The sequence below is a fragment of the Microchirus variegatus genome (assembly GCF_963457635.1).
Source record: "Microchirus variegatus genome assembly, chromosome: 14".
Taxonomy (NCBI): Eukaryota; Metazoa; Chordata; class Actinopteri; order Pleuronectiformes; family Soleidae; genus Microchirus; species Microchirus variegatus.
In genome coordinates, this window is record NC_139815.1 from 6,252,289 (window position 1) to 6,278,222 (window position 25,934).

At 41.6% G+C, this 25,934-nt stretch overlaps 1 protein-coding gene across 1 annotated transcript in view; it reads left to right on the forward strand.

Moving 5' to 3' along the window:
* The window catches only part of pde3b (phosphodiesterase 3B), a gene marked incomplete at both ends in the record, with an annotated part of 120,376 nt that extends 94,645 nt beyond the window's left edge, over positions 1-25,731 (forward strand). Inside the window, 8 exons of the mRNA XM_083901033.1 lie at positions 943-1,077; positions 1,373-1,484; positions 1,568-1,681; positions 2,548-2,747; positions 5,764-5,967; positions 21,853-22,014; positions 24,039-24,291; positions 25,514-25,731. Coding sequence (XP_083757159.1) covers positions 943-1,077; positions 1,373-1,484; positions 1,568-1,681; positions 2,548-2,747; positions 5,764-5,967; positions 21,853-22,014; positions 24,039-24,291; positions 25,514-25,731 — 1,398 coding nt within the window. The remainder of the gene's footprint in view (positions 1-942; positions 1,078-1,372; positions 1,485-1,567; positions 1,682-2,547; positions 2,748-5,763; positions 5,968-21,852; positions 22,015-24,038; positions 24,292-25,513) is intronic.
* Positions 25,732-25,934: the final 203 nt, after the last annotated feature.

Genomic DNA, 25,934 nt, shown 5'->3' on the forward strand with positions numbered 1-25,934 from the left:
AAAATATTAGTGTCTTCATTAATTTCAGAATATTGGATACTTTGCATAGGTCATTTATAGTATAAACAGTTTTGGACCCAGAACTGACCTCTGTGGAACCCCACAAACTATGTCCAAGCATGTTGATGTGTCACTATTTTAACGTATTGGTTGTGTAGGTAGCTCTTAAACCAATTCCAGTACTATACCTCTGATACCATATCTTCATTTTAGCTATCAGGATAACATGGTTAAGGGTGTCAAATGCTTTTTTCAGATCTATGAAGATTCCTATTGAATGTAGTTTTTGGTCAATAGCATCAGTGATGATTTCCACAGACTCAGTGTTGATTTCCACAGACTTGATGATTTCCACAGACTGATGATATCTACAGACCAATATACCAGTGTCTAATGGTACATTGTGTTTGCTAATCGCGTTAGAATGCTATTGGATGATTTGAAAACCCACCACCAAAGCAAAAATTTAATTTTACCATTACACTAAGATCTACTCTGATCCCCTGTATTTCATTGCGATTGTATTCGACCCTCGTCATAAATATCATTATGTATGTGTCATATATGGATGTGTGGATAAAACTGCATAAAGAAATGATCCAGTCTGCGTTGGATCATATGGTTTTACATGCCATTATGTATACATTATACAATAAACACTATGTGGGCAGGCTGAGTGATGTTTGTCCATATATCTACTAAAATTTAAATTAAGAAACGGGAAAGTAAAGTAATAAGTAGTAAAGTTACTTTTCAAATTCAGTAAGTAGTAAAGTAATCTCATTACAATTTATAGAAGTAACTAGTAACTAATTACTTTTTTGAGTAACTACCCCAACACACAGTGTAAGTATCAAGTATCTTCCAGGTATTCGTTTACAGTGTTGCGGATGTTCTCATCCACTCTGTGTAACGATGTGCGTGTTGTGCTTGTCTCTCTAGGGTGAGAAGGAGTTCAGACTGGATCCTATGCTGGAGGATCAAGAGGCTCTTATGGAGAGAATGAACACGTGGAACTTCCAGATCTTTGATCTGGTCGACAAGACGGGAGGAAAGTCCGGAAGAATTCTCAGCTATGTCAGTATGACACATGCACAAAGCATCAATACAATCATGTAAAGAGAATTAAAATACACAACCGTATGCAGGTAGAGGTGACATGAACTTATTATTTACTCCCCCACACCAACTCTTTAGTAGCATGAGAGACCTGTTTGAAATACACAGTGAAATTATAACAAACAAAAGGTTCAGTAACTGGAACTCAGTTATTTTGGTGTCCTGTGTATTTAAACGTCCTGCTGTAGATCACCGCTGACTTCCGATCCAGTGTTGTTTACGTGAATCTTCTTTTGTTCTTCTGTGTCCTCAGGTGACATACACTCTTTTCCAGGATACGTGTCTGTTTGAAATCTTCAAGATCCCAGTGATGGAGTTCATGTCATACTTCCACGCTCTGGAAAATGGCTACAGAGACATTCCCTGTGAGTGATCGCACTCTGTGTATCCTGTTCCTGCCTGACTAAGATACAGTTTTGAATTTGAACTTTATTAAACACACACACAGATCATAACCGGGTCCATGCTACTGATGTGCTCCACGCTGTCTGGTACCTGACCACTCGACCAATCCCTGGGTTCCAGCAGATCCACAGTGAACATGTGACAGGAAGTGACACAGGTAAACAATAGTTTATATAAAAATAAATAATATTTTTTTATTTATCATTAGTTAGATCCTCCCGTGTTGACAGCAGGTTTTTAAAAGTACGTATCATGTATTGCTCAAGTGTTTGCTCACCGTCACTGACGTCAGAGACGGATTCTGCTGTGACCTTTTCGACAGGATGTGGTCTTAACTCTGAACAACAGAAGGTTTTGTTTTTTTGTTTGTTTTTAAATGACAGAGATTCCCAGGCTCATTTTCTGCTGATGATATTTCAGCTCTGTTAGAAATGATCTGAGGCTTCTTTCCCACTGATGTCTCCCACTGACACTGCCACAGTTTTTTTTATATTGCGGTTTCTATTTAAATGTACATTTATGTTTCCTGTTGTTAGTTCACCAAGATAATCAGTAGGTGGCGCAAAATATATTTATTAATTTATCATGATCACAAGAAGAAAAAGAACATTATGTAGATGAGCTTTTTCTGCGTCATTGCTGCTTCCATCTATTATCATAGTAATTCTTAATTAATTAATTAATGAATGAATTAATTCATTCATTCATTCATTCATTCATTCATTCATTCATTAATAAAGGAATTAATTGTATTTATTTAAAGCTTCATGTATTCAATACCTTTTGTATTTATGTCTATCAAACTATTACTGTTAATTGTTCTGATATTTTTATGTCATATGTATGTACTATAATACTATTATATTATATTAAAAATATTTATATTATTCAAATTTACCTTTCGTGGATGCCCCAGACATGTGTAGACAATTATAATGTGATAATTTTTAATACACATTATACGGACTGATATAAACCCACATCCTGACACTGACGTCCCTTTTACTTGTCGTCCTGTTCCAGACTCAGACAGTGGGATCTCTCCCGGCAGGATCTCCTTCGCCTCGTCTAAGAGCCTCTCCATCTCAGACGACAGCTACGGTTGCCTGGCTTGGAACATCCCTGCCCTGGAGCTCATGGCCCTTTATGTAGCAGCTGCAATGCACGACTATGACCATCCCGGTCGCACAAACGCCTTTCTCGTAGCCACTAATGCACCTCAGGTAACACAACTTATATGATTATTTGTGCTTTTACGTTTTTGAATACATGAACTAATGTATTTTAGCTGACATTTTCATCATCATCTTTCATCTGACAGAGTGTGGAGGAAAAAAAGCATTTTAACATATTATAGAAATCAAAATATATTTAGATATTTAAATATTGTTGAACTTGAGTTATTTGGTTTTATTTTGGAGTTGAAGAGTTGTTTACTACACATTTGCACATTAACTACACATTTGCACATCTGTTCTTAGTTAAAAAAAAAAAAAAAAAAAAGTCTTTAAACTGGTTTACTTGTTTAGTTCAAGTTCAGGATCTGAATAGGTGCAAATTCATACTTGCTTAGCCAACTATTATGAATGCAATTCATAGTTTTACATTTGAACCAATAATAGTCAAGCAAAAATTTTGAGAACATAAAAAAGCTAAAGGAAACAGTAAAGGCCATAAAGGTTTGGACCAGCAGAGAGAGAGAGAGAGGCAGACAGGACAAAGACAGGAGCATGCATCAATACGATGCACACAGCACTAAATGACATACTATTCAGTGTATGAGTGTATAAATTCATCATGAGCTCGTCACAGGTCAGAAGAACCAGCAGCCCTTCTGTCATGGCCCAGTTTAGGTTTTAATATAAACTGCTGAAAGTGACTGGATCTCAAATATGTCCTCGTACCTAAAACCTGTGCTCACACCTCTGCTCACACCTTCACTCGTGATCGAATCACATGAGGTTGATGTTGATGTCGCTTCTTAAATCCGGGCCATAAACACACCTGTGTTTTCAGAAACAAAAGGATCACGTCTCCAAAAATGGGCGATCACGCTCACATGCGTCATTCATGAAAGACAAGCTATGCATTGTATTTTTAAATAAACTGTTGTGGATGTAGTGTTTCCACTGAGTTGAACAGCGCATGGTCAGATAATCCCACTGTGTCAGTCTTCTGAATGGGGGTTAAAAGGTTAACCATGTGCCTCTGTTTAAATATTGTTTTTTCACAACATGAGCATTGATAGCACTCAGGCTGTCTGGGTTTTTGTTGAAGTCCCAGGAAAGTGCGTTAAAAGAAAGGAGAGGCAACCCTGAACCTATTGATTACTGATGATATTGCAGAAAGGATTTTAAAGTCTTTTTTTAATTGTCTCTGTAACTCAGTCCTTCTCAAATAGTGGCGAGGCGTGTATGTGAATTCCTATGCTAGGAAAACACCTTGAATGCACCCATGTTACGTGCAGCAGTAAGCGTGTGACAAGTGTGGATCAATAATATGAGAAGCGAGAGATTGAAAACATGGCAGAAAGGCAGCCTTTGGTTGCGAAGAAAGGTAGGACAATATCAGTCAACTGGAAACATTTTGGCTTCAATTTGACGTCGAGCAAAAATAAATTTCAAAGTTTCTTGTGCTGTCGTGTCTGCTCCTCAACGCAACACGACCAGCTTATTCAATCAGCGATAAACTCGTCAGCCAACGCCACAGCAACACGGTCCTCTATTAAGGACACTCTTTACAATGTTGCCCCATATCCCACCACGACATCAGGAGATAACGGAGGCTGTGACATTTATGGTAGTGAATGACATGTAAGCATCAGTACCGTAACCCAGGATTCAAGACACTTGTTCGGACTTTGGACAAGCGTCACGTGTTTCCGTCACATAAACATTTCAGCAGAGTTGCAGTCCTGTATGATAAATGTTGTGCTGAGGGAGTATAGCACTGTTTTGTTCTTTGAAAAAGAAGAGTATTTTGTTTTGATTTTGCCTGTGTTATTAGTGTTTTTTGCACGATTAAAATTATTGCCATAATCGCCCAGCCCTAATAATGACCCCAGGGTCATCCACAAATTGATGCACTTTAAATCTTTACTGTTACAGACTAAAAAGCAATGTTAAAGCGGAACTAGACCGGAAGTTCCTATTATCGCTGTTTTTTTGGTGTGTATCTGCGTCATTACCTTGTTTATGAAGCCCTGGCGGTTCGAAACAAACAGTTCAGCCATTGCTGAGAACGTTGTGTTTTATTGTAATCTCGGGGCTCAACGAGATCACTGAAAATCCCGTAATAGTTACGTAAGCAGCGGTTCTCCTGAACAACCGATCGTCCTGCTCCGGGCGGTAGTCCAGGCACATCCAGTTACGTACAATGAACCGCAGAAGAAGAATAACGTCCGTTGTAGAGGTGTTTCACGAGCAACAGTGTCTTCTGACTCTGGGTCTGACTCCGGTTTAAAGTCATAAAAGGGACTGCGGCGGGGAGTCGTGACAAAGCTATTTTTAAACACTGTTAAAACAATGTTTTGATAATGAGGAGCAGTGCATCCGCCGTTCCAGAGGGGGGCGCTGCACTTCTGAGAACGGATGTGCTGGATAGTACTGGCCAATCACAAGACTCTGTCTTCTGGGGGTGAAAGTTCACTCTGAAATCTCGCAGCAGAAAAACACTGTCAGAAAAGAGGATTTCTATCGGCTAGTTCCCAGCAACTAGGAGGTTTTTGACCATAAAAACAAGTTAATATATGTAAGTAGACCTCCATAACTAACATTTATGTGCAACAGGACCACTCTATGTGACCTTTAATAAAGTTACTCTTTGTTGTAAGTTGATCTATATTTTGTTTTCTTTAATGTTAATAAGCATACAATGTTTTGTGTATTTATAACAATTTTATAGACAAATTATACTATTTATAGCCGTGGGGGAGAATGGGGGGGAGGGAGTAAAATGTTTTCTTCATCCTAAGGTGGGCATGACAGAAAATAATTGAGAAGCACTGCTGTTGAACTGCTTTTAACCACCTTTCCCCTTCAGACATGCAGTTAGTTACACTATAACCAATCATGAGCTCATGTGCCCTTTATCTCATTTCCTGACTGGTTGCTACATTTGAAACCATTGCGTAAATTGTGTAACACATTCTGTAAGCGTTGTAAGCTGGCCTTTTAGAGAAAATCCTCAGAATCTTCTCAGTGTGACATCTTTTCCTCGCTCCCTCCCTGTGTGTTGTAGGCAGTGCTGTACAATGACCGCTCAGTGTTGGAGAACCACCACGCTGCTTCTGCTTGGAGCCTCTACCTCGCCCAGCCCAAGTTCAACTTCTTGGTCAACCTGGACCACGTGGAGTTCAAGCGCTTTCGCTTCCTCGTCATCGAAGCCATCCTGGCCACAGACCTCAAGAAGCACTTTGACTTCCTGGCTGAGTTCAACTCCAAGGTCTCAGAGTTTGTTTGATCAGAATACAATTATTATATTATTAAGTTTAAAAAAACAAAAAAACATTTTAATCCTTATATTTGAGACTCTGGATACCTATGAGTAGGCAAAGTGTGATCCGCCTCAGTCTAAGTACAGAGATAAGAAGCGATGTTGACTTCTGTGTCATTGTTACGTCACAATGAGACATTCCTGGAATTGTTGTCTTGTAGAGCTCCGGTTTGTCCCAAAAAAAAACGTGAGAGTTCTACACAAACTTCCAGCCTCAGAGGATTTACATTTTACGTTTTGCTCATAAGTTTACATACCCTGGCAGAATTTATGATTTCTTGGCCATTTTTCAGAGAATATGAATGATAACACAAAAACTTTTCTTTCACTCATGGTTAATGGTTGGCTGAAGCAATTTATTGTCAAACAACTGTGTTTACTCTTTTTAAATTACAATCACAACACAAACTGTCCAAATGACCCTGATCAAAAGAGGGGTTCTGTTGAAATAAAACCACAGTTAGGTAGACTAACTGTCTACTAGGGATGCAACGGTATTCTGTATTTTACTGAACCGTTCGGTAAACCCTGTTCGGTTCAATACGCAGCGGCAAACAACGGTATTTCGGTACGTTTCGGTACGTTTGTCAAAATGTATTCAAATACACAATGCTGCGTGATTAGATGAACTCAGGAGCAGAGACATGAGCATATGTATATATACATATTTTTATTGGATAGCACTAAACTTTATTTATTTTTAACTTGTGTGGTTTTATGTTTGCCGTTTCATTTGATCTAAAAGTGCACTATTGTTTAAATAAAGTTTGTGGTTTGATTAAATCTGTGCTTTTAATTATTTTTTACAATATAATATTGCCTTTGCTAGTCTGAGTAGTTTTATATTAAGATATAGAAACCGGACCAATACTGTGGCCCAAAAACCACGATACATACCGAACCGTGGGAAAACTGTACCGTTGCATCCCTACTGTCTACCATCTGTGGCACGTTTTGGCAGGCTCTGGCATTCTGTGGCATTCTGTGGCAGGCTCTGGCACTGCATAGCATCTGTTATGATAAAATATTTTCATAATTGTATTTCATATTAGTAATATTTCCAACACTGTCAGTGTCCATTGTCATCTGTCAATGGACTACTTAAGGTAACAAGGGATAAGAATAATACAAACACATGGAAATATTAAATAAAATAATAACAATAGTACAATATATATGTTATGGGTCCCGGAGATGCGTTACCGCATTAACAAATATGTACCTTTATTAGGCAGGTGAAGGAGAGACACGTGAAGACACAGTTGTTGCTTTTCCCCATAACAGGTTGTCTCTCTTTATTAAGCATCAAATATAACTATCACAAAAGCACAATGTGTATCCGTTTATCACAGGGTTCTCAAACTCAATTTGCCTGGGGGCCGCCCCCCCACAAATAATAAAAAAATTGCTGGCCATGCGGAGTTTTGGAAAATTTGAGGTAAAAATGGGGCATTCTGAGGCTTTTTGAAAGACCATCATGGTGACTCATGAAGTGAGGGTAAGTAACTCAAAATGGAAAAAAACAAAATTAATTGTTATGCGAATTCTGTAACATTGTATTTTGATCTAATGTTGTTGTTATGGCTGGGACTGTGTGTACTGACATCACTAAAGTCAAGGCATTGCAATTATAGAAGGTGCCCCTCATCTGGTGCGGGCCATTTTTTTCTCCACACTGCCCCTGCTGACTCTGCTCTTCTCTCTCTCCTGCATTGTGCGCAGCTACAAGGGGGATCTGCATATCCAACGCAGAATGGGTAATTTCTCTATGCGCAGTTATATCCACACATCCATATATGACAAGATCTTTATGATGAGGATCAAGTACAGCAATGAAATACAGGAGATCCAAGTAGATCTTAAAACATGTTGACAGATTCTCAAGAGCGCACTTTTCATTGTTTTCACTCCGGTCTCAATCTAGAAGACGCTTTAACGCTGTAATTAAGGAATAACAGATGCATCAGATGAGCTGATCTCTTTAGTTAACTGCTCAAAAGGAGAGAGAAGAGAGTTCTGTCGCTGGGAGTTCATAATCTGTGCTGCGCTGCAGCCAAGTTCCACCATTTAATAGGTGCTGTCCGCAGTTTTTGCGTGAGTCATCACAACATTGTTTCGGTGGTTATTGGGGGAAAACAGGAAGAAAAAATAGGGCGTCTATAGGGCGTACTGCCTAAAAGTAGGGCGTCTAAATAGAGCGCTTGGTCTAAATGACCAAAAATAGAGCGCTCACTAGCAAAGCACACAGCCGCAGCGTGGCACAGCGTTCAGAAAGCTGTAATCCAGTACACCGGTATGGCGGTACATTAAAAATTCATATCATAACGAAAATATAAACCTCGAACTTCCCACTAACGGCCCATTGACTCTGTTGAACACCGCGGTTATATCCTGTTTGCAGTGAGTGTTGACTGACATCTTCTCCCTGGCACCTGCGGGTGGACAAAATATCCACAGGCCTCGTGTCTGAGACTACTGCTCTAAAGTTTGTATTCGTAAACAGTTCTGTAAATATATTACATTTTCATCACAGTCTAAACTGGTTCAAACACTATTCCACATAGTGTAATTTCACAGTGTAAATCCTCAATATATATACATATATATATATGTGACCAGCCATGGCAAACCGTCAAGATTCTGAAAGTGTGATTTCTAAGCTTTCCAACAATGTCCAACACATGCAAATCGGATAATATTTGAAGAAGATATGGCCATTTGAATGTAGGCACTCCTGAAACTGCTTTAGGGAGAATTTTAGCCTCAAAGATTTACACCTTCTGAGAACCAAGAGACAGAATCCTCACATTTACATAGAACAACCCCCTCCTGGTCTAAGCTGTCAGTGAAACCACACCCTGCTCTGTATGAGCACAGATACTATTGTTGTGAGCTACACTGCTACACAGAACAATACATATACAATACATTAAAAAACTGGACATAATATCCTCTTTGAGGATAAGATTTGAAATGAAATAACTGAAAAAATATAGGAAGGGGGTGGGGTGGCTTATTCTGTTATCATTTTGTGTCCTTGCACTCGTGTAGTCATACAGTGGTATGCAAAACTTTGGGCACCCCTGTAAATGCTCATGATTTTCCTTTATAAAACATTGGTTGTTTGAATAAGAAATTTCAGTTAAATATTTATAGGAGACAAACACAGTGATACTTGAGAAATGAAATAAAGTTGATATGATTTACAGAAAGTGAGCAAGAATTATTTAAACAAGATTAGGCATGTGCATAAGTTTAGGCACCACAAAAGAAAACATTTGTGCATCCTTCTTTTGCAGAAATAACAGCCTCTAAACGCTTCCTTTTGCTTCCAATTCCAGTCTGGATTCTGGCGGAAGGTATTTGGGGCCATTCTTCTTTACAAAACATCTTCAGTTCAGTCAGGTTTGATGGTTTGCCCCAGCACTTCAACTTTGTCACTGATTCCTGGACATTGTTCTCCAGAATCTGCTGATATTGCAGACTTTCTGTAAATCATATCAACTGTACCACTGTATTTCCATCATCTGTTTTTTGTTGTTTCAAAAAAACCAAAATATACTATATATACTTAAGAGAGAAGGATCAAAGATAGACACATATTTCTAATATCAAATCAAACTGCCTTGCCGCCGCAGGCACTAATGAAATACATTGAAGTGTCTCTGTGGTGTAGTGTGAATGGATCAGTCTGTTCCTGAATGAGCTGATGATGTGCTAATAACTCTCAGCTCGTTGCTAAATCATTAGCATCACAGTCATACACAAAGCTGTGTCATTCACACATGATTCAAGCACATCAGCACATGTGGAGCTAGTGAACAACAATTCAGCCACATAACGTTTTGAAACGCACTGTGGATTATTAAAAGAAAAAACTTCCCTGTATGTGACTGAACACTAACGTTAAGTAGATTAACCACGTTCATAAAAAAACTCACCATAAGGAGATAGAGCAGTGCTGGCATCACGTAATCCTCTCAGACAACTACTGTTTCTGTCCTGCTCTCTTTCAGCCGCTGAATAATCATCTGTTTGATGTTTTTGTGACGATGAAGTCTGCTAACACGTTAGCATAAAGATAACTTGGTCAAAATGCTAACGAGTCCACTCACCGAGCAGAAGTGAGATCTGTCTCTGTCTTTGTTAGTTCAGCCACAGTTTAGTTATTGTCCGGTTTACCTTGCCTTCCTTTTGTCAACAAAGCTTTGATGACAATCAAGCTTTAATTTCGCACTGCACACGCTCAATAACTGCTAGAAAGTTCCACACACTCTCTCTCTCTCTGTGCGTGCATATTAATTAGCCATGTGTATTCTCCGTGACCGTAAGCCGATTGGCCCGAAAAAAACAACAAAAGCTCTGGATTGTGAGATCGTCACACCCAAACTCGGAATGATTCACAGCAATCAAACAACCTTAAATTAAATACAAATTTTATGGTTTTAAGACCCACAATACTGTGATTTGAAGCATGTAGTGGCTTCTTACAAACTTCAAGTTGAACAATTTTGAAAAAAAATTAAAATCACTCATTTTGAAACAAAAAAACTTTTTTCATGTTTTACTCGTTTTGCGCTAGGCCGACTTGCACCCTCTTTGGCCGTGGCGGGCCACATATACCTATCCTGCTCCCATAACAGGGCACTGAAATTAATAGATAAAACAAAGTGCTTGTGCTATCTCTCCAAAACCAAATCTACCTGACAACAGGCACATGAACAAAATAAACTCATCATAAAATCATGTTGTGAAATCCTGGTGTACAAACACACTGACCTGTATTAAACATGTGAAGGAGAGAGACGTGAAGACACAGTTGTTGCTTTTCCCCATAACAGGTTGTCAATAGCTGTGTCTCATTTGGTCGGCTGCTGCCCAGGAAGGGTGGATTCGTCGACCGGATGTTGTCAAATTGCGTCACAGCGCAGCGCCTACGGCTGTCCCGAATGAACCGGTCCACCTCGACTGCTCCGTATGCGGCCAAGAAATGCGGCTGACATTAGTTTTTTTTAAACCTGTCCTGTCCAGTACCTTGGGAATGCACTATGGTTGACTCATGTCTGTTGGTGTTGAACAGATTTTGCTGTTTGCAGGGTGAGTAATTACAGGACTGTAATGCCCGTCCTGCTATTTATGTATTGTTTTTTTGTTGATTGATTTATATATTTATTAGGTGGTGTGGGAGGACCGGGCCGGACAGGGGCGTGGGGGTGAGGGTGGGTAGACAGACAAGGGAGGTGTGAGAGAGATGGGGGGGGGGGGGAAAGAGAGAGAGAGAGGGAGAGGGAGAGACACTAGATAGAAGTTAGTAGCATAACACACTAAGGCAATAATGATAACATAACAAAAACGTTTTTTCTGTTTTAAAATGTGTACCGCTAAGCACAAGTCACAAGACTGACCGCCGCATTTGCTGTTCGCTGTCTGAAGTAGTTTCAATCACGGTCGTAACTTTCAAATTTTTTCTTTGAGTTAAACTTGAATGTGGCGGTTTTATATCATGCTTATTTTGCCACATACACCAATTTTAGTTGGTGGTTTGAAAGAAACGTACGTTAATAATTTTATTTTGTTGTAGGGACCAAGGAGCAGACGGCAGAGTTTATTCGCCTCAGAGGGGAGCACGACCACCTCTTCACTGGGGCCAAAAACTCGGCCAGTGTTGCCTGGCGGTAAGACATAAATATTGCATTTGTTATTCCTAAAATATAAGCGTAATGTTTTGCCTATAATGATCATTTTAACTCTGAAAGGGGGCGGCAGCAGCATGTCTAATTTAAAACCCCTGTGCTTGAACTACTGATACAACCTCTCCTGTTGTCTTTTGTCTCTGAATAGAACTGTCTTGGAAAATATGAACCTGCAGGTCATGGTTACTCCCCTGCAGGCCAAAAAAAAGTGGGACAAAAAAAAATAAAATAAAGTACGTATACAGTATGTACATATTAGTTTCATAAGTCTGTTAACAGCGTTTTACATTATATTTGGTGGACAATATACTTTTTTTTTGCTGCTATTGTTGACTTAAATGTTTGAATCCTCTGTTTCAGGAGGCTTGGGCAGAAGCATTCCATTTCCCCACCTGTCCTCATCGCCTCCATCCCAGACATACCAGGGCCAAGTTCAGCAGTGGGTGGACGACAGGAGGAGGAAGAGGAGGAGGAGGGTGGCGGCAGTAACCAGACCCGCAGACTGCAGAGGTCCAAAAGGAGGACGAGGGATGATGAGCTTGTGGAGCTCTTCAAGGAGGACGTAAAACGCCAGAAAGAGCTGGACGAGAGGAACGAGAGGAGAAATCCTTACAAAAAAATTTAAGATTATTATATTATTATTATTATATGTTCAATAGATGTTCACACTGTTCATGAATTTAATAAATTGTATTATTTCAATTGAAATATTTCATTTGAACTTATTTTGAACTTATTTTGAACTTAAATGAACTTTGAACTAGAATTAACTTATTACTAAAAAATATTATTTGTGTGTATATATACAAACATATAAAACATACAATTAACTTAATTAAAATGTCCACTATTTACATCAAAATACAACAAAAAAACAACAACAGACATTTGATAACCGTAGGATCAACATGGGTGTTCTGTGCTGGAAAGGTTCCTCTATCAGAAGACACACAGGCTGAATTTTTTGGTGAGAGGAATGTCTCTGGATGTGCTTCTGGACCTGAGCTGCCACAATGAAGACCCTGGTGTTTCTGATCTGGGGTGGTCTCCAACGTGTCTCCACTGTCCACTGCATCGTCCATGTGATGAGTTTGCAGGGCTGGCTCAATCGACGGCTGCCATGTCACTGTGGTATTAGAAAGGAGTGAGGCAGAGTATATCACATTATTATTCTGATTCTGAAAAAAATAACCACAGTATTTGAAATGACAAAATTGGAATCTGAATAACCATATAACACTGCTATTGACTTACGGATTACATGTAATCATGGTCAATAGGACCCTCCTCCAGGGCAGCTGGTCACACCAGGCTGCTCCGCTGGCTGCCTCCATGTCACGCTCCCCCTCATCCTCGGCCACATCCTCCACAGCTTCATCTTCTGGGGCCATGATGTCACCGGCTCCCAGATAGATGTTGTGGAGAATGGCATATGCTGTTATAACCTTTGAAATTGACAAAAAAAGAAAAGTTAAAACATAATTGACTTTGCTTTTTGGCATTCTAAAATCTAAATAGAGAGATAACTTACATGTGGTACAAAGGTGTGGTGCACCTCCAGCGCTTGGAGGAAGATGGCCCTGAACCTTGTTTTCATCATTCCAAAGACACATTCTATAATAGAACGTGCCTTTGATGAAAATTGAAGCGCTGGGCTCCCACACCTCGTACTGGCCTCTTGTAGGGAGTGATGAGGGGGAGTGGCTGTTGGAGGCACGGACACCTGCCGTCTGCAAACAAAAAAAAAGTGGCTCCTGACACTTAAATCACCATTCAAATAAACTTTAATATACAAATTATTTACAATATACCACGTTTCACACTTTAAACATGAATGGACCTGATATCTGAGTATATGTGACCTTTCAGAGTGGACCGTCGTAGTGGGGTAGGTGAGCAGGGTTGAGAGGCTGCTGTCTGAGGGATCTCTGGCTCTGTGTCTGACTGAGGTGAGGTAAAGTTTGCTGCCAGCAGCTTGGGAACTGTCCCAGGTACCTCTTGATTCTCCATCCATGTCTCAACTCCTTCATAGACTTCAGCCGAATCAGGTGGATGTTCATCACTGTCTCGAGCCTCCACTACAGTCGTTCCTTGTGTTGATCCATCCTGGACTCTGACAGGTTCACTATAAGTCTGAACAGACCTTTCCTTGAGAGGTTTCTGTGCTTCCAATGCCAAGGTTTGACTGTCTTGACTGACAGCTAGTTTTTCAGGCTGCTCTTGGCTCAGCCCAGCTGGCTGGTAATCTCAACCAATAGCCACTGGCTGTCTCATCTTCTGAACCAGAGGCCTCAGTGTCAACCGTTTAGTCTATCTTGTCACTCACTCTTACCTGTGTGTTTCCTGATCTGGCCCTTGTCTGTTTTGAATCTGGTTTCCATTTGGTTGGCTGTTGTGGGAGTTCCACTGGCAGATTATTTACCAGCAAAAGCAGATTTTGGTGTGGGGTTCTAATCCGTCCCTTGTCATCACCCTCTGGATAGATGAAATATACTGGGTTGTCTGCCACTTGTTCTCTCACAACCTATGTCCTCTTCTCCCAGTAGGAGCGCAGTTTCCAAGGCCCTCCTTGCTCTCCGACGTTCCTAACCAGCACTCGATCCCCAAGTTGTACGACCACACCTCTCACGTTCTGGTCATAGTAAGCTTTGCCCTTTGCACTGGAAGACAGGCTGTTATTGTTAGCATTACGATAGGCCTCTGGCATCCTTTTACGCCATTTTTACACATAACTTTTGTGAGTCTCTGAATCAATCTCCTCCGACAGGCCAAACAAGAGATCTACCGGGAGGCGAGGGTGTTGACCAAAAAGCAGGAAGTGACGTGCATAACCGGTGGACTCATGACGAGTGCAGTTATATGCATGCACAATCTGTGCAAGATGTTCTTTCCACACCTCCTTCTCCTTGTCTGTCAGGGTACGCAACATCTGCAACAATGTATGGTTAAAGGGAGGGAGACGTTCGAAAGTGGCCTACTCCTGCAAGCCGTCCAAGTGCTCGGAAAAGTTCACTCTCAAACTCTCGTCCCTGATCATGATGGAGTTTGTTGGGGAACCCAAAGCAAGGTACAAAGTCATTGTATATGCGCTCAGCTGCTGTCCTTCTGGTTTTTGGTCGGGTAGGCCTGGGCAAATCTTGTGAAATGTTCGACTACCACCAAAATGTACTCGTAGCCCCCTTTGCTCTTTTCAAGATGCAGGTAATCTATACAAACAAGCTCAAGGGGTAAGTTGGACTTTAAACTACTCATGGGTGCACGCACCTGAAACGTGGGTTTTTATTGGTGTATGCAACAGCCTTTCTTAGTGACATACTCCTCAATAAATCTTTTCATATGGGGCCAGTAAAATCTTTCTCTGACAAGGTGGAGTACCCTCTCCATGCCCATATGCCCCATATCATCGTGAAGGTGTTTCAACACAAGTGACTGGTATTTAATTGGTAGGACTAGTTGTTTTCTCTCTGGTGTTCGTCGATACAAAATTCCACCTTCAAGGTCCCACTCGCGGAGGAGCTTACAAGCAGATCCTTTTACAGACCTCCTGATGTCCTCTGTGAGTCTGATGTTAGACTCCTTGAGTCTTATGACCTCTCCAATTGTGGGGTCTTCCTTTTGGTCCTGCACCAATTCATCATGATTAATTTCCTGCAGGGGTGCGCAAGGCTGTGGGATAACCTCAAGGGAAGAGACAACAAGAGCAGCCACCCAGGCCACATCTGGGCTGCCTGACTTACCTCCCAAGCTGCACTTGCAGGCTTGTGGCCGCACCACCTCCTGTGACAACTCCTTTGTACAGATCACCATGTAGTGGTCAATATGAAGGGGAACTCGGGACAAAGTATCAGCATCTGTGTTCACTCTCCCAGGTCAATACTTGATGTTAAACTGAAAGTCAGATAATTCCCCCACCCAGTGGTGACCAACTGCATTGAGTTTTGCTGTGCTCATAATGTATGTCAGTGGGTTATTGTCAGTATAGATTGTGAAGTGTGGAGCGTAAAAGAGATATCTCTGAATTTCAAGGAACTCTTAATTTCCACTATGCAAATGATAGTTCTTTTCTGCAGAAGTTAGCGTTCTTGACCCAAACCCAATGACTCGAAACTTTCCATCTTTCAAATTTGGAGTAGGCCAGAACTGGTGGGTGCGTTAACATTTCAATCAATCTCTCAAGTACGCTCTGGTGCTCAGAAGTCCACACTATAGGTGCCCTGGATGACAGCAGGGGTCCCTTGACCCTCCTCTGCTGGGACTGGCCCTGTATTGTCAAGGATTTCCCTGGGAGTAGCTCATATAGCGGTTTAGCAATTTTTGAGAAGTCCTGTATATATGACCGGTAGTAACTGAGGATCCCCTGACACTGCAGAGCTTAAAGCACCTTACGTACCGCCTCTATATAATCCTTGAAAGATTGTCAGTAACAGAGAATGTCGTCCAGGTATGGTATGCAGCACTCATCTCTGAGCGAGCTCAACGTCTCCTCCATACTTCTCTGGAAGGCTGTAGGTGCGTTGGACAGACTGAATGGGATCCTCACCCACTCATAAAGCCCCCAGGGTGAGGTGGCGTGAACCTTCAGCCACAAAACCCTGGTGGTGGTAACCCTTACCCTGATCAAGGATGATGAACCAAGAATATCCTCCCAAGGTGTCCAGCAGGTCCTGTATTCGGGGGTGGGGGGGTGGGTGTCTGTCTGGCACTGTTTTCTGATTCAGCAGCCGATAGTCGATACAAAGATGCAGGCTACCATCTTTCTTTTGCACACACACCACCAGGGCAGAGTAGGATGACTTTGACTTAACTAGCCACCCCCTCACAAGAAGATCCTGAACATATTCTTTGATCTCTTTCAAGAGCGGTTTTGGTATGGAAGTGTACGCCCTCTGCACAGGGATGTCATCTTTCAAATGTATCACCATTTGCAGGCAGGCAGGCTTACACCCACTTTCATCTCCATCTCTCGCAAATGCCTTAGACTCCTCATACAACATCACAAGCTCTTGTTGTTCCTCCTCCAACTGATCAAGGTTCACAGGAGGCTGCCACAAAGATGGGCTTGGCTCGGTGACATGTGCAGTGACTTCATTGACTACTGTAGTAGGCATGGATTTGTTATGAGGATCAGCATCCTCCACCCTCTCAATGTGCTGCAAGGTTCCCAGGGCTTTACGTAGTAGGGTGACATCATGTTTGGTATTGTTGCCAACCGCCACTGTGACATAAGACTTGACAGGATTTTGTACCTCAAACAATCCTGCGCCTAGATCCAGCTGCTCCAGTGGCTGTCCACCCTCATCTGCTTCAAACAGCACCAGTCTGCTATAGGGGTTCATGGTTGGTGGAAGGCGACACTTCACCCAGGCAACTTGACCAGCTGGGATGATGATGTCCTTTACCCCTGTTCTTAAGTGCCCTTGTGGTGTGACAGGCTCTATTGTTTGAAGCTCACAATTGCTTCAGTTTTCTCACTGGAAACACATATAGCATTACAAAGAAGCTTAGTCAAGATAGGTACAAATCGTTCTGGCTGTCCCTCAATGAGCTGTTCTAAAACATTAAAGCCAACTAACGGTCTCTCCATGGGCAAACCGCTGACTAGAAATGGAACACTGACTGGGGTCCTCATTCTCTGGTAGATTGATCATTATGGGTAACCAGCCATCAAATGGTATAAGTTCACCATTAACTGCATACACCTCCAGCTTGTCCAAATCTCAGACATTGATCGGATGTTGAGGTCAGACAAATACTTGTCTCTCCAAGCACGGCTCACCATGCTGACCTGTGCCCCTGAGTTGAGCAATGCAGTCACTGCTAAGCCACTTAGATTGCACTTTATGAGAGCTTTTTTTCCTATTAGCTTGGCAACAGCTCATCGTTTGGCACCAGGTGACTCAAAGGAGAGCAGGGTAGGGTTTTTTTACTTTCTCTGTGACCATTCTGTGAATTTAAGTCTGAAGTATGTCCTCTGACTCAAGCAAATGCTTATTGTACATCAATGAACTGATGTGGTCGAAGCAGCTCTCCTGATCTCCCTCTGTTGAGCTCAGTCTGATCATCCTCCTCCTGGACCCATGCCCTTGGCGATCTGGAATAGCTCTTCGGCTGACAACTTGAGTAGACTCCTCCTAATGTCCCACACTAGGCTCTTCCTTCCACGCTCTGCCATGTCGGTTGCTTCTCCCTGTCCTTGACGATGGATTCACCAGCTCAGCAACTTCTCGGTCTCTGCTCTGACTCACAGCTCTCTGCTCGCATCAGCTCCTGTATTGGTACCAGATGTCATCAGGTGGATCAGCCCCAGACCAGGAGTTGGTGCCGATCCCGGACGAGCCCCCAAGATTTGTTACGGGTCCCAGAGATGTGAGACCGCATTAACAAATATGTACCTGTATTAAGCAGGTGAAGGAGAGAGACGTGAAGACACAGTTATTGCTTTTCCCCATAACAGGTTGTCTCTCTATCACAAAAGCACAATGTGTATCCGTTTATCACATTTCAGTTATATTGTTCACTTTCACCTTTCCACAAACCAATGAAATCAATACCCTCTAAAGTTTATATTCATAAACAGTTCTGTAAATATATTACCTTTTCATCACAGTCTAAACTGGTTCAAACACTATTCCACGTAGTGTAATTTCACAGTGTAAATCCTCAATATATAGACATAGATATAAATATACATGTATATATATTAGGGCGATATGGCCTCAAATCAATATCACGAGCAGCTTACCTCGATAACGATAAATGAACGATAAGTTTGGTTGCTAAATGACGTCATCGCCTAGTTTGCATAATTTACCATTTGCCTGATATAAGTGTCCGAGTGTCTTAAAGGCCTCCCTACCTACACACACAGCCAAAAACATATTTTATTTTGTTTTTTTTCGTTTTTTTTTAAATTATCAAATGAACCGATAACGGCAAAATGACGTTGATTATCGTCGTAAATTTCGATAACGATAAATTTTCGATATATCGCCCAGCCCTAATATATATATACCTATCCTGCTCCCATAACAGGGCACTGAAATTAATAGATAAAACAAAGTGCTTGTGCTATCTCTCCAAAACCAAATCTACCTGACAACAGGCACATGAACAAAATAAAAACAATTACATAGCAATATCACATTTTCACATTAAACAGAGACTTGTAAATACATCACATCTTGAACTATAACTGCACTTAATAGTGCTCTAAATAATGCAACTGCAGCCGAGCACGGCACAAAATGGCATCCTCCTTTGTTCCCTGTCATTTAGTCATAAAAACATTAACAAAAACTAGTACTGAAAATAACTAGCACCGCGAGCGTTTCTGAAAGGGTTCGAGCCGATATGCGCGAGTGGCTGTGTGCCCACGCCGCCACGCAGGCCTCGACCCGAATCCGTTCATTCACCACTCACGGTACGAGTTATTTTCAGCGGCGTCCCCGCTTGGGTTGGGAATCTTCATCATCGAAGCAATACGACACGCATCTCGATACACTGCCAACGATTCGATACATTAACGATTCATGAAAATTACCAGCGATACGATTCTCCCACCTATTATGATACAGTGCGATACAGTACAATTTAATTTTAACACAATGCGATACGATACGATGCGATGCAGAAGAAAATTATACTATCGAATACATAGTAGTTCTCAAGTTATGGCACTTAAAGCATTAAAGCTGGCTCTTTTACTTTGAAACATAGGACATACAACAGAGATCAGAGAGAGCTTGAATGTGCTGAGACACACTGCTTTGAAGCAGAGACTTGTTTCAGAGAATTGTTCACAGGTATCTCTGGAACTGATACAAGTATAATCTTAAACACAAATCTGAAAAGATAACTGTTATGTATGAGCTGAAATATGTTATAAAATTTGCTACCAGTAGATAGCAACTAGTGCATACGTTCGTGTTTACAATAAAAGAAGCACTGAAGAAGTGAGTGAATGTGTCTGCGTAGATCTGTGTGTAAAAGTGTTTACATATTGACAAACGGGAGCAACATAACAACAACTCTGTCTGAACGGGGTTTGGAAAACATTCAAGTCATGTCGCCGCTTCAGGTGAGGAGTTAATTTTGTTGTGCTGCCGGTGTATTTAACAGAGACACGGCACAATTTACAGCTCTCCACCACACTTGTGAAAGCGTGATAAACGTCAGGTTGTTCCTCCGTGTCTCTACCATCTCTGACCTGACTCACCGCCTCGGGCTGCGGAGACAACTCAAACCAGAAATAGACCAGTTTTTATAGTTTATATACGTTTATAATAATAGATATTATTCGGTTTATATCGATGCAGATGTTTTAGATACGATACATCTTGAGTTCATACGGACTTTGAACCGATGCAGAAGTTTGCCTTCGATGCAACTGCATCGTATATGTTCATATCGATATACCGATGCAAATCGGTGAATCTTCCCAACCCTAGTCCCCATGCATGTTGGGTTGCGGCGCCATTGCTACGTGCGGTACAAACGCGGTCACCCGGTTTCTCGTTCCATCGTGTCCGTAAATGTGTTCAGGGAAGTTCACTTGTCTCGCTGTTTTCGAAATTGTCAGGATGGGTTTTTCAGGTGGATACAGCAATCCCTGTTAGAGCAGCATTAAAAACTGTCAATTTAATATTGTCTGCTGTCACCAGGGGGTGCTGTTTTCGAAATTGAATATTTTCATTTTGGGCCATTTCCAATTCTTGAATTTTTGCCAACTTTGTTGCCCCATATCGCGTGCGCAATGCGATATTATTTTTTTTTTCCAATTTATTCCATTCCTCAACTGGTCCACAGCGATCTCACCAAATTTGAAGGTGATCGCTCAAAAAAATGTAGGACTAGATAGAATTTGTAGCATTGGTGCAAATTCGCCAAAAACGCCCAAAAATGGCTGTTCAGTCCAAGATGGCAGCCTTCCTGTTGCGTTTGGATCATGGTCATAATGTAATGTTTTCTTCGTCCTGACCTTCTACACGTGTACCAATTTTCGTGCATGTACGATAATTGTGGTGTTCAGGGTGAATTTGGACAGGGGGTGCCACGCTTATTGGCCCCTCCCACTTCCAATTTTCCACACTTTTTCACGGACCTATTAAATACGTACATTTTTACCAGGATTGATGCGGTCGCAAAAATCTGTGAGTTTTGGGGCATCGGAAAGGCCTCAAAAATGCGATTCATTCGGCGGAAAAATAATAATAACAATAATAAGAATAATCCCTACAGTTTCAATAGGGTTCTTGCAGAGTCGTGCTCGAACCCTAATAATAATAATTCCTTGCATTTCAAGAAGGTTCTTGCACATTCATGCTCGAACCCTAATAAGAATAATAATAACAATTCCTTGCATTTCAAGAGGGTTCTTGCACAGTCGTGCTTGAACCCTAATAATAACTAGCACCGCAAACGGATCTGAACGGGTTCGAGCTGATGCGTGCGAGTCGATGTGTGCCCACGCCGCCATGCACGCCTCGCCCATGAACCCGTTCATTCACCGCTTGCGGTGCTAGTTATTTTCAGTACTAGTTATTTTCAGCGGCTTCCCCGCGAATGTCGGCCAAAGGAGCCATCCCAATGTGCGCAATGAACGCATCAGAGCGAGTCCCCAGGTCTTCCGTTCCAAGTTTTGAGGGGTTTGTGTAATGTACGCTAAAGTTAGAGGGCACTTCCTGTTCAAAATGGCTGACTTCCTGTTGGTCAAAGGAGTGTCTGTAAACGTGTTGAGGGAAGTTCACTTGTTTCACATATCAAATTTTGTAAAGATCGGACAATGTTAGGCTTTACTTCCTGTTACGGGCGTTCCACTTCCTGTTGGGAGGTCATTGTTTGCAGGATGATCTGCTGTTCCGGAGAACTGCTGTTTACGCAACTGGACCGGGTTTTTTCAGAGATCTCGCTGAGCCCGAGATTACAATAAAACACAGAGTTCTCAGCAGTGGCTAAACTGTTTGTTTTGAACCTTCAGGGCTTCGTAAACAAGGTAATGACGCATAAACACAGCTTTAATTGGAACTTACGGTCTAGGTCTGCTTTAAGTCTTTGATTGAAACATAAGCAGGATGGTATGAAGCATAAAGAATGAAGGGAACAGGTGATTCAAAGGCATTGATCTCTGTTTGCTTGTTAACAGGTGAATGATGTGAACAGTCCAGGCATCGACTGGACCAACGAGAATGACAGACTGCTTGTGTGCCAAGTGTGTATCAAGCTGGCAGACATCAACGGACCGGCTAAAGTCCGTGACTTGCATCTCAAATGGACGGAGGGCATCGTGAATGAGTTTTACGAGCAGGTACAGACGTACATGATAACGCTGCAGGCAATACAGTGTTAGCATAAATACACTAAACTGTGGTAGCCTGTACTTAAGTAATAATGCATCTTTGAGTTTTATCTAAAACGAGATCATGTGGATTATATTATATATAGCTGACCTATTTAAATCTAATCCAGGCTATAAATTCAGTTAACAAAGGTCAACACGAGTAAAACTGGAAGGGACATAAAAGCATTAATTAAAACGCCAGTGTGTAACTTAACCACACTCCTCAGGGGATGCTGCAGAGTACGGCTCTTATTTCAACCCTTCTCTCACTAACTTTCTCGTGTTTCAGAGAGCTGGGGATAATTCCTTAACCTAAAGTCCACACAAATATGAGTCTAAGTGAATCCGCTGAAGTTTCTTTTAAATATTCTGCTTTTTTTTTTTTTTTTAACTTGTTTTTTATTTAGAGTTACATATACATTTCTTTCCTGCTCAAACCAGCTGTAAGCAACATTTATAAACATTATAACCGAGTTGATGTAAGAATATGCATGTTAAGACTTGTATAAGCATTTTGTCAAATATGTGTAAAGCAGTAGGTAAGAGAGAAGAGATTCTAGAGTCTGTAGGGGCCCGAGGCAAAAATTCCCAGGGGGCCCTTCCAACCAGTGTTCATCACCATTCTGATGTACAGAAGCCCAGAAGCCAGATGATAAAGAAGATGTGGCCCACCACATCTGGCTCTCGAGGTCTATGCTGCTTTAAGGCGTGTTTACCATAGCCTACATTTCCCACAATGCATGGTGATTGTGTTCCCCTGTAAAGTGACAGCATCCTGCCACTAGTTTGCAGTGTATCATATGCATCATGCGACGAATGAAATTGAGATTTAAATATCCACAAATTATCCCAAAATGTCCAGGAAGAGAAAGATTGATGCAGATGAAAGGCAGTTTCAAGAAAGATGGGAAGGCGAATACATGTTTTTGCTTCAAGGAGAAAATCCGGTATGTCTTTTGTTTATGAGGCGGTGTCGGTCGTCAAAAAGAGCACAATCTACAATCTATCAGCATTTTGACACCAAACACGGAGCCAAATATGCTAAAGTTAGCCTTCAAGAAAAACAACAAATTGTCAAAGAATTCAAAGGCAAAATGCGATCGCAGCAGGATCGGAAAAGCCACAACCAAAAACGATGTGGCTGAAGAAATCACACATGCTTCAAAGTCTTTTTCTGAGGGTGCGTTCACATTAAGTTACAAAGAAGAAGCTATTTTTAAACATTGTTAAAACAATGTTTTGATAATGAGGAGCAGTGCATCCACCGTTCCAGAGGGGGGAGCTGCGCTTCTGAGAGCGGATGTGCTGAATAGTATTGGCCAATCACAAGACTCTGTCTTCTGGGGGTGAGAGTTCACTCTGAAATCTCGGGACTCAGGAACAGCGTCAGAAAAGAGGATTTCAATCGGCTCGTTTACAGCAACTAGGAGGTTTTTGACCATAAAAACAAGTTAATGTATGTAAGTAGACCTCCATAACTAACATATTATGTGCAACAGGACCACTCTAAGTCCGCTTTAAACAATGTGTTTATATTCAAAAGTCACACACTGCATCTCTTGTGCAGTTTGTCCTTTACAGACTACACACTGCTTATATTATTTTGTTTTCTTTAAGTTGTCAGCGTCTCTACATGTCTTATTTTTGGGTCTATCTCACATCACTGTCAACCCTTTGCCTCCCAGTTGCTTAATCACTTTTAAAGCTTTTGTGGGTGTTTTCAGCCATATTCTTTTTTTCCATTTTTGTAGTTTGCCGGGCAACACATAATTCAAAATAAAACATAAAATTAAAATGCTGTAAGAGCTGCAGCTACAAAATAAAGCATGGGGAATCAAACTATATGGTAATCTGTCAATGAACAATTCAGTTCTAATTATTCCTCATAAGGGTTCAAGACAAATATAATGTATCAGCAGTGATGCTCTACTGCTCTGTGAATGTGCAACCCCTCACGACCTATGACCATAATCTTTGCTTTTCATCTGTAGGGAGACGAGGAGGCCAGATTGGGATTACCCATCAGCCCCTTCATGGACCGGTCCTCGCCACAGCTCGCTAAGCTACAGGAGTCCTTCATCACGCACATCGTTGGGCCTCTTTGTAACTCGTACGACGCAGCTGGCCTCCTTCCCGGCCACTGGATTAATGAAGGGGGGTCGGATGAAGATGAGGAGGAGGGGCAGGTGGACACGGACACAGAGGACGAGGAGGAAGATGAGCTAGAAGACGAGCTTGCACCAAGTAAGATGTCAAACCTTGTTTTATCATTTGGAGTTGACACTTTTGTTTCTTTTAGGTGGGTTTTTTATTTATTAAATGGCCAAAATATTAAATTTGAATCCCTGTCCCTGCTGGCAGCCATTTTATCAATGAGAGAGGGTAAAGTATGGTCGCCTGGAAGTGCAATCCATAATTATAAAAGCACTTATACAAAGCTTGAAACACTTGAATAACCCTGAAGTGAGTGGTCCTTTTCTTTTCTTAATTGTTTTGACAATAAGACACAAAATATTTAACATTTTATGTAACAAACTGCTAAGATGGGGCTTGTGGAATGACATAAAAACATGTATTTTATTTAAAGGTCACATAGAGTGGTCCTGTTGCACATATATGTTAGTTATGGAGGTCTACTTACATATATTAACTTGTTTTTATGGTCAAAAACCTTCTAGTTGCTGTAAACGAGCCGATAGAAATCTGTCCTTTTTGAAGCACTTGTCAGCCGGCGCTATTTCAGACATACATCTCGCCTGAGAATACAGACTGTGTTGTGATTGGCCAGTACCCCAGAAGTGACATTCGGCACACCAGCTCTCAGAAGCGCAGTTCCCCCTTCTGGAATGGTGGATGCACTGCTCCTCATTATCAAAACATTGTTTTAACAATGTTTAAAAATAGCTTGGTCACGACTCCCAGCTGCAGTCCCTTTTATGACTTTGACCCGGAGTCAGATCCAGAGTCAGAAGACACTGTCGCTCGTGAAACACCTCCACAACGGACGTTATTCTTCTTCTGCGGTTCAATGTACGCAACTGGATGTGCCCGGACTAGTGCCCGGAGCAGGACGACCGGTCTAGGTCCGCTTTAGTTTTATAGAATTAACTCATACAGTGAACATTATCCAATCCAAATGTATTTTTAAAGCACATTTAAAAACAACAAAGTTGACCAAAGTGATGTACAGTTAGACATAAAAACAACACAAGAAAAAGAGACCAATAGGAAAGGAAAAAGGGCAAAAGTTGGATGTGGCTCTTATTTTGAAAGCCAGGTTGAAAGGAACAGCATCTGTGCATTTTTTGGAGGGATTTATAAGTGTTTTATGTTTTGTGAAAATGGTTTGCACTTCCAGGCCACCTTCAATATCTCATGCAACCACACTCCAGAAAACCTGAACTATCTCCTTTAAATGTGGTCACAGCCTTAAATTGATGTACTCCTTTCCTTTCATTTTCTGCAGAAAGGAGGAAGAGACACCGCCGGTTGTTCTGCAGCATCATGCAGCACCTGACAGAGAACCATAAGGTGTGGAAGAAGACAATCGAGGAGGAGGAGAAGAGCAAAGAGCCACAGACGGAGAGCCTGCTCCCGAGTCTGCCCACCAGCCTCCCCGTCTCGCCGTCTGACGACATCCAGGTCATCCAGGAGGAGGAGGAGGGGGAGGAGCAGCGTCAGTAAGCAGCACAACATACGAAAGAGTAAGATACGAGTGGGGGGGAAGGAAGGTGAGAGGCAGGACAAGGACACAAGTCTGCCTTTCTCCAACATGAACACAGACAAATGCACATAAAACACACTTTTCTCCCTTTTTTTTTCTTTCACACACACATACACACACAAACACATTGAAACATTCACTGTGCAGACCTAAGCAGTCACAT